At 40.7% G+C, this 9,116-nt stretch overlaps 1 protein-coding gene across 1 annotated transcript in view; it reads left to right on the top strand.

Moving 5' to 3' along the window:
* The window catches only part of sack1c (scaffolding CK1 anchoring protein C), a 16,505-nt gene extending 9,297 nt beyond the window's left edge, over window positions 1-7,208 (top strand). Inside the window, exons 4-5 of the mRNA XM_023393261.2 lie at window positions 2,638-2,910; window positions 4,272-7,208. Coding sequence (XP_023249029.1) covers window positions 2,638-2,910; window positions 4,272-5,076 — 1,078 coding nt within the window. The 3' untranslated portion in view covers window positions 5,077-7,208. The remainder of the gene's footprint in view (window positions 1-2,637; window positions 2,911-4,271) is intronic.
* The last annotated feature ends 1,908 nt before the right edge of the window (window positions 7,209-9,116 follow it).

Here is a 9,116-nt window from a genome sequence, read left to right as displayed (position 1 = left end):
TCCCTATCTTCTGATATAAAAGCCTGTGAAAACACTGGGTTACCCTTCGATACCAGGGCAGTGCCCGAGTCTGTTGCTTAGAACCAGATTAGTTTATTTGAGGAGCAAATAATAAACGCTGATTCATTGCTACGCGGGAGATAACACCAGCTTCTATCTGTTAAGGAGCGGACAGGTGAGCAGAGTGATGTCACGTATCTCAGCCCACCAAAAAAACGAAAAGCAATATCAGTTTAATTGTCGGCTATATTTTTAATATTTCCACCACTTTATTTTGTGGTCAGTAAGTCGGCATCAGTGTGTGGGAACGCGGAAGTTCATCGGTGGGGAAAAGTAGTGCCAAAGGAAAAAGGCTGCACACTGACACATGATACACTTCACTGAAACGTCCCCTATTTAGTGTTTATAAGCAGCATATAAACGTTTAATAAGTGTTTATTAATGTTTTTGTGCAACAGCTGTAACTCCTCTTACGGAAACCCACAAGAAATAAATTGGCAAGAAGATTTAAGATTAAAAATAAACAGAGATTATGATTTGAATTAACTTTTTATTTTAGTTTATTTTTTTATGTTAGTGGAAGAACTTCATGAGATATAGACATTTCATATAAGTGTGACCAGAGGAATGTGAAGGTGTGAGGAGGAGAGAAAATAAGTATATGTATTTATACATAAACACACATATGTATATAATAATACTAATAATGATAATGGCAGCTGTAAAAGGAAGTTTTGTTTATTCCCTATATAGTTTTCTGGTATTTATCTTACAATGCAGGTAAAATAAATATTATATTATGTTTCTTTTTTTTCCAGTTGTTCTGTCAACGAATAGAAATACTGCAACAACAAAAAAGATAAATGTTGTTTTAATCAAAGCAGAATTTTGTACAATCCACAAATATATTTATCATCTTATTAACGGCCAAGAGTCACGTTCAGTGTCATGCAGTCGATGTTAACCGCTCCAGGAAATAGTGAGGGATGAAGTCACACCGATTTAATCTGGAACAAATTGAACTTCTATGGAAAACGTGACCCACATGTACAGTATGATTTTAATATGAGTTCTGCGGTAGAAAGGCCTCGCCGTGATTGTGCTGAAAAGAAACGTATTGACTGAGTTTGTGCAGAGGAGGCGTGCTGCGAGCAGTTCCTCCTCTTCAGAACATACCAGGAGTTTCACTCGAGGCGAATCGTCCCGACAGATCTGAGCGCTGAGTGATTTATCGGCGAGCAGAGCTGCCCCGCAGGTTCCTCGGCATCTCTGCGGCGTGCTCTAAAACACACTCGCCGTCTCAGCCGCTGAGACTCAAAAGACTCGAGAGATGAGAGATTCAGAGGAGAATGTGTCGCTCTACTTTGCTCTGCAAGTTTTTCATGAAGTCGTTTAAAACGCACTCTGAGGATTAGAGTGATGTTCTGTAAATGAAAGCGGATTCGTTAAAACGGGCCGGAGAAGCACCTTGTGCAGAATCGTAGCTTCTGTTCATTATGTCACAATCAAGACAAAACAGTGTCTCCATGTAGTTCTTCATTTCAAGACTAATATCTGTCATTTTCAAGCCATGAACTCTTCACACTGAAAAACTGATTTCTGATCAGTAATGTCTGTAGATCTGCACCTTTTTAATTCAGATTTTAACCACACAAATCAGGCTGTAAGTTTTAATCAATCTTCTAACCCTTGTCAAATTATGTAAAATAGATTTTTAAGATGAACTTTTTAATAATTTCACGTGGATGATGCATCGTTCACAGGCGTTTGCAGGGGAGTTGAATCGACCGGTCAGTTAGCGTGACGCGTACGTCAGCGTGACGCGTACGTCAGCGTGACGCGTACGTCAGCGTGACGCGTTATTGAGATTTACATGCGTCTTCGCAGAAGCATAATTTCGGCTTAAAGGATAAGTTCACATTTTTTCCAAGTCTGTCTCAAATCAGTTCCCCTGTGGTGATATGTGCATGGAAAAAAAGCTGTTGGTTTCTGTAATTGTCCGTCCTCTCCGTACTTCCTGTTTTGCAGAAGTGTGACGGAGGAAAGTAACTTTAGTGCTTGATTTGTTGAACTCACTGCTGAAGCTCCATATCTGGCCGATGTGTGCCGATTCCCTCGTCCTTATTCTAAATCTAGAATACTTGGTTGCTTGTTTATCATTTCCTGCGCCTCGGGCCCTGCTGGGTAACACATATCATCCACTGGAGCTCGACCTCTGATCCTGCGTGTCCTCTGTTCAGCTGTTCAGCCGTGACAGCGTTATTTCTGCCGCTCAGCCTCAGCGCACCTCCTGTCTGCTGCTCATGATAAGCTCGTGAGTCACCACAGTGACTCATCCATGGTCCAGGAAATAGTTAAGGACTATCTGCAGTTTTATCAGCCGGAGGTGGAAGCCATCATTTAAACAAAGACAGCTGAGTGGTACTAAGTGTGAGGCACATTTTGTGTTCCATCATTTTTAGTTTTCATGCAAATGAAGACGCTCACACATGAGCTCTTGTTCTTTGAAGCACATGATGTGGTTGAATCAAACGATGAAAGTACTGTTGTATTAAAACCTCCAAGTTCATCTGCCGTCTCCTTCTGACATCATGTCTGCCCCCTTTTTCTCCCTCTCCTTCCTCGTCTCCTCTCCAGTTTCACCTGGCTGTCGGCTCAGGTGCACAGCAACATGGTGATGCATTTCTCAGGGCGCATCGCCGACAGCTTCGACCGGGAGTTTCGCTGTCTGTACGCCGACTCGCAGATCATCGACTGCTTCTACAACCCCGAGGAGGAGGGGATGCCCTACTTCCCGTCCTACCAGTCTCTGATGGCCCCCGGCTTGGGCATGGGGCTGGGCATGGGGCTGGGCATGGGGCTGGGTGTGGGGCTCAGCCCGGGCATGGGGCTGGATTTAATCTCTGACAGGTACGAAGCCGGAGACCTTTATTTATTCACTTGTTATAAACTACTTCAGCTTGTAAAACATTATTTCCACATTACAATATTTATTTATAACTACTAAAAGTTATTTCCAACGTCAGTTATTCTGATTATTTGTAATAAATAGATGTTAATTATTTCCTGATTTAATCAATTAATCATTTGATCCATAAAATGTCAGAAAATAGAGAAATAAAAATAAAAAAATCCTCATATTTGAGAAGCTGAAACCAGCAAAGGTTTGGGAATTTTGTGTTAAAGTAATAATTCAATTTTATGTTGGTTGACTAATTGTTTCAGTCCTAATTATGACAAAAATGTTTTGTTTTGCAACCAGGCTCTTGTGTAATCGTCCTATAATAAAAACTGATATTGGATTTTTAAAGGTCAATAACAGGATCAGAATGGAAAAGTAAAAAACATTCTGATTATATCATCAGCCAATAAAAAGTTTTTATAATAATAATAATACAAAACATCAACATCTTTCTGAAGAGGCGCCTCAGTTGGAGATTTAACCGTTGAACTATATTATAAAAGATGACAGTGACATTAAACAAAACAATTTTACACCATAAATCTGGAAATTTGATTAATTAATTAAGAAACTAAGAATAAAACAGAAATACTTGATTAAACTTTGATTAAGAAAAATAAGGAACAATTATGTGTAAAACATAAAGCTATAAAACTTTTCTATGCTCCACAACTGGAATCAATGTATTATCCATTAATTTCATATATAAAATGTCCAAAAAGCAGATGTGCATATATCATCTGAATATATGTTTAATGTTTTATGGGTTTTTTTTAATATTTTATAGCAACAAGAATACTGATCCTCTGTGAGTGTGTCTTCCACCACTGATAAAAATACTAATAATAAATAGTATATATAACCTTTAGCACCTTTCAAAACCAACCTTACAAAGTGCTTTTATATGCCCATATTCACTACAAGTAAATAAAATCCAGCAAATGAAGCATATAGAATAGTAGTATTCGATAATAATTAAATATCACAATATTTCCCATTAAACGAACATTTTTTTAATATTAATTTAACAATTATATAATAATATGATTATATTATCGCACAATAATATCGTATATTGCGATATTTGGGCTCTACTGTATCAAGATTTTAAATTATTATTTTTTGCCCAGACTTAATATAGAATTAAATAGAATAAAATAAGTATAATAATTACAGTAAATTAAACAAATAAAACATGTAAAAACTAAAGCTTTGGCTTTTTTGGACCTTGAAACTCTGCAGTGCAAATAAACAGACAGTGTTATCTGAAACATTATCATGACGATCTTTACTGTCCCTCCTCCTGCAGACAGAGGGACAAAGTGTGCTCTGAACACTCCAGCAGCCAATCGAGTAACAGCGTCTCCAGTGTGAAGGCGGCGCCCGGGATGACCCCTAACACCGTCTACAAGGTCACTCAAGGTCACGACAAGAAGGAGCCCAACAACAACGCTCACCTCAGCCCTGAGAGGAGAGGCGGCGCTGGAGAACCAGCAGGAGGACACACCCCGACACCGGGGCCGCGGGTTTCCGCTAACGGAGGAACCAACCACATCACGATTCCTGATCGACCCCCGCCGGCGTACGGCCAGCCGATGGGCATCGAGTGGAACAAGCCCAACCCGCCGGACATCATGAGGTCGAATATCGGTGGCGCCTCCTCGAAGTTCCAGGCGCTGGGGTTGTACGACCACAAACCGGGCATGTTCCACAGCACCCCCAACTCAAACCTGAACCCCAAGACCCAGACACCCTCCCCGGTCAATGACAGCAAACCCACCCCCAAGCAGCGGACGGCCTCCAACCAGTTCCTCAACAAACTGTCAGACCGCTTCCTGCCCAACTCCAGCAAAGACAAAGACGCCTACAGAAGTGGGGCGCTGAGGTCGCCGTCGCCTCACGGCTCCTCGCTCTGGGGGGGGCCGGACCTCTCTCAGGGCGAGCCGGAGAGCCAGCAGAGCCCGCCTCCCCCGCCCTCCCCGGGCGTGTTGATGAGCCGGCAGGACCAGAAGAGAATGACGCTGGGCCACAGCAAGCTGGACCTGGTCAACCAATACAACAAGATGAAATCCAGGCAAGTGTACAGCCGCTTCGAGCTCAAGAGCACCAACTAAAGCGACTTCCTCTTCCTTCACCTTCCCCCGGTGTCTCTTCTTACATCACTACGCGGACGCTTCGACAGCCTCCCCCGCTGATGAATCAGTCCCTCGTCCTCTTCCACAGCTCTGACGAAACCAAGCCATCGCAGCCGTGTCGGCTCACAGGCTGCAGCACTGTCTCTGCAGAGTCCCAGCAGGGTGGAGACTCATCGTGACTAAAACAATTAAATCAACCTGCTTTCAACTGTTTCTACCTAAATCATCATGTTTTTAATAATTAAAACAAGGTTGTAGCTGCAAGTAGATTCACGTAAACCGGTTCTGACATCATTGATCGTATTTCTAGATAACAAACACAGCTCCACCCTCCATTCTGAAGTTGTAACCCTTAAGATTTCAGTCCTGGCTGATGTGCCAACACCTGTGGTTACCATGGATACCTATGGTTTCATTTACATTCGCTCATTTGGCAGATGCTTTTTATTCAAAGCGACTTACAAGTGAGGGACATCACTAACGCTTCAGAGCGGCAGGAGACCTCGTGTAGGGACTAACTGCTCAATAAGTGAAGGAGATCAGGTGAAGAAGTGCAGAGTCAGAGTCAGTCAGACATGTGACGGTGTTACAGGTGTAGAAGAAGGAGAGGGACGCCACAGCTCTGATAGGAGTCGGTAACAGTTTATCAGCAGGTGTCGGTTTAATACTGCAGCAGCTGCTGTATCTGATCACAGAGCAGCCAGACAAACCTCTTGTCGGTTTCATAAAGAAGTCGGGCGATAATAATCATCAGCCGGTGGTTTCCCGCACAACAGCTGGACAGGTGGTTCTGTCGCTGAGGAGTTGGAGGCGTGCAGCTCCTCCGAAGACTGGGTTCATGAAACTCTTTAGGATTTTAACTTTTTAAAACATTTTTGGCTTCAAGATGAAAATTAAACCAGATGATTTTGCCTTTTTACAAACCAAAATTTATACTTAAATACAGACAATCCAAAACAAAGCTGTAACTTATTTCAAAAATATTCTTAACGTCAAAATCAGCTTTGATTTTCTTGTATTATTTGATACAAACATACAAAAAGAAAAAAGAGAGACACAGAACAGAGTATCAGGAATCAGTTTGTGTAGAGACACTGTGATTTAATGAAACCCTGAAAGTCATAAAAACCTCCTCATCCCTTTTCTCTTTTCTCTTTCCTTCAGTTCTAATGTTATTTTCTTACTTGTTCCTGAAACACTCCTGTATTATAACATTTAACAACACGTGCCTTGATTCGTTCCGCCTTAAAGGTTTACAATCACATTTTCTCCAGTGGCTAAACAAATAAGTGTTAATTAAGGTACACACGCCTTTGTTCGTTAAAGGGAAATAAAAAAAACAAAACAAACCTTGATGTAAATAGAAGCAGAAGCAGCGCGGCAGTTTTCCTGACGTCAGGTGTAAATGTAGAAACTGAAGGGCTCTGGTCAGTTTGAGAAACAATCTGCATGTGCGTCCTACAGGACTGTTAACGGACACATATTGTTTTTTACTATAAACAGCATTGTTTTTTTTCCACATATGTAGATTTGTACATAAGCTGTTAACACAATTACACACAATTAATAATAATTGTATTATTTACATGTGTTTTCTTGTAGTTTTTTTTTTGTTGTGCCGATGTACTCGGGGCTTTTCCAGATACTTCCTCCTCAGCGTGGGGCAGCGGCTCAGACTCTTGCTGTCGTCACCGAAGCAATACCGATCGACAGTGATCGATTATTTTGGTATATGTGTTCTCATGTTGTGTTTTTGTTTACTGCTCGTTTCAGTCGGTAGTGATGTTGTTTTTTGTTGTAGTCATTACTACCAAGCTGAATCAGCCAGACACTTCACAGACATTGATTAATTAATGCCTCACATTCGTCTTACTGTCCTCTGTACTTTATTATATTGTATATAGCACATGAACTGACCGTCAGGAATTTGGGTTATTGTTAAAAAACAAACAAACAAAACAAACAGTTCTTTTAAACTGATTTTGTTAATGTAATTTTATTTTTACAATATGTTATTTACTGGAGAATGTGAACTTTCTGTGCTGATGTTGGTCTTAATTTGTAAGATGAACATTTAAGGTTTTAATAAAAATGAAACAGTTGAGACGTTACGTGTCGTTGTTTTATTTATTTTTTTGTCCAGTTCTTGAAGCGAATCGTTTTGTGCAGCCGTAGGATTTTGTAAAGCTCCCAGAACTCTGTCTTCTTCTTCTCTGTCACCATAATCTACCAATCGAAAACAAAAGTCTGATCTGTAAATCATTTAATTTTAATTCAGTTCTGATTCAAGTGAGTTACTTCTTCACTAACAGAACTACTGGTTTGGTTAACTGTGAATGAATGATGGCAAGGCCGTCTTGTGCTTTCTAGCAGGTCAGTGAAGCGAGGATGTTTGCAGGCCATATTTAGACCCATGTGTGTTTGTGTTTGTTTGTGTGTGTGTGTGTGTGTGTGTGTGTGTGTGTGTGTTCGTGTGTGTGTGTGTGTCAGGCACTTCAACAGTGGAGATCAACTTTCCCCGCTGAGCCTCTGTATGTTTTCCTGCCAGGAAATCCAGCCCTGGGGCCGGGTCACGGGCCGCAGACCGAACAATGTGACAGAATAAAAAACGCTTAAAGGACAGAAATATGAAACAATGGAGCATCCAAGAAACTGAGCGCCAAACGTCCCAAAACTGGACTGAACAATGATATCGCCACACTCCAGAAATCCATCGCTCATGTCACAAACCCAGAGACCGAAATATCTCTGTTTGTGGAGGAAACAAAGACTAAATGGAAGATTATTAACTGGTCTCTCTGGGCCGTCAGCAGCTACTGTGTCCTTGTGTGCATGCTCATTTTGCATGAGTACGCATCAACATTATACCTCTGTTAGAGAAACAACATTAGACTCCCTGCTTTGCTCGCATGTTAAACAGATCAATGTTATCAGCTCAGCCTAAACAACGTGAGTCCTGGGTTTGCCACGTCCTACAAACATTTCCAGCCAAAGAAACCTCCTTAAAATCCACTCTAAATATCCTTAAGGTATCTCAGATAAATATCAGCCCCAAAATTAAATAAGATACGAAATAACACTCCAACCTAAACTGCATCAGTCCTGTTTTTAAAGTAGGACAATAGCAGTAGCATTGACACGATTTTTTAATCCTTTGGATTAAAGAATCCCTGCTGAGTTTTGACCACTAGTAAGGCCACAGAGCTGTTTATCCATGAGTGGGTCCTGTTTTGTTTATCTCATGCTCATGTGATGCGATACACAGCTCTGCCATTGGTTTAAGCTTATTTCACTGATCTACCGGTGGTGGTAAATTGCCTTGAAGTGCCAACAAAGACAGCAAGGATGAAGAGTGTAAGATAATGAGCTAGTCAAAGACCTGGATTTCAACGTACCAAAGTATCAAAAACACGGATATTAATATACCAATGAATGAAAAACCTGGATATCAATGTATCAAAGTATCAATAACTTGGATATTAATGTACCAAAGTATCATAAACTTGAATATCAACATAACAAAGTATCAAAAACCTGGATATCAATGTACCAAAGTATCATAAACTTGAATATCAACATAACAAAGTATCAAAAACCTGGATATCAATGTACCAAAGTATCATAAACTTGAATATCAATGTAACAAAGTATCAAAAACCTGGATATTAACTTACTAAAGAATGAAAAACCTGGATATCAACGTATCAAAGTATAAATAACTTGGATATTAATGTACCAAGGTATCATAAACCTGGCTATCAAGGTATCAAATTTTATTTGCAGCAGCTGGAGCTCAGTATTTTATTTATTCATATTTCTTTATTTATTATTTCATGAAATATGAATGTCCTCCAAACACCGGCGGTGCTAAGAGTAGAAATAGAAACCCGGAAGTCTCCAGCAGTGGGCATTCCCGGTCATCACACACAGGAGCTGAAGAAAGTTTGTCTCCCTCCTCTTTGACTCCAATATCCCCATTTTCAGGTATGTGTCCCGTCATGACAGCGGTTCGTTTTTTG

The sequence above is a fragment of the Seriola lalandi genome, unplaced genomic scaffold, assembly GCF_002814215.2.
Source record: "Seriola lalandi dorsalis isolate HSWRI2012SDOR001 ecotype SW California unplaced genomic scaffold, Sedor1 jcf7180002054932, whole genome shotgun sequence".
NCBI classification, from domain to species: domain Eukaryota; kingdom Metazoa; phylum Chordata; class Actinopteri; order Carangiformes; family Carangidae; genus Seriola; species Seriola lalandi.
This window is presented reverse-complemented; position numbering and strand designations above follow the sequence as displayed.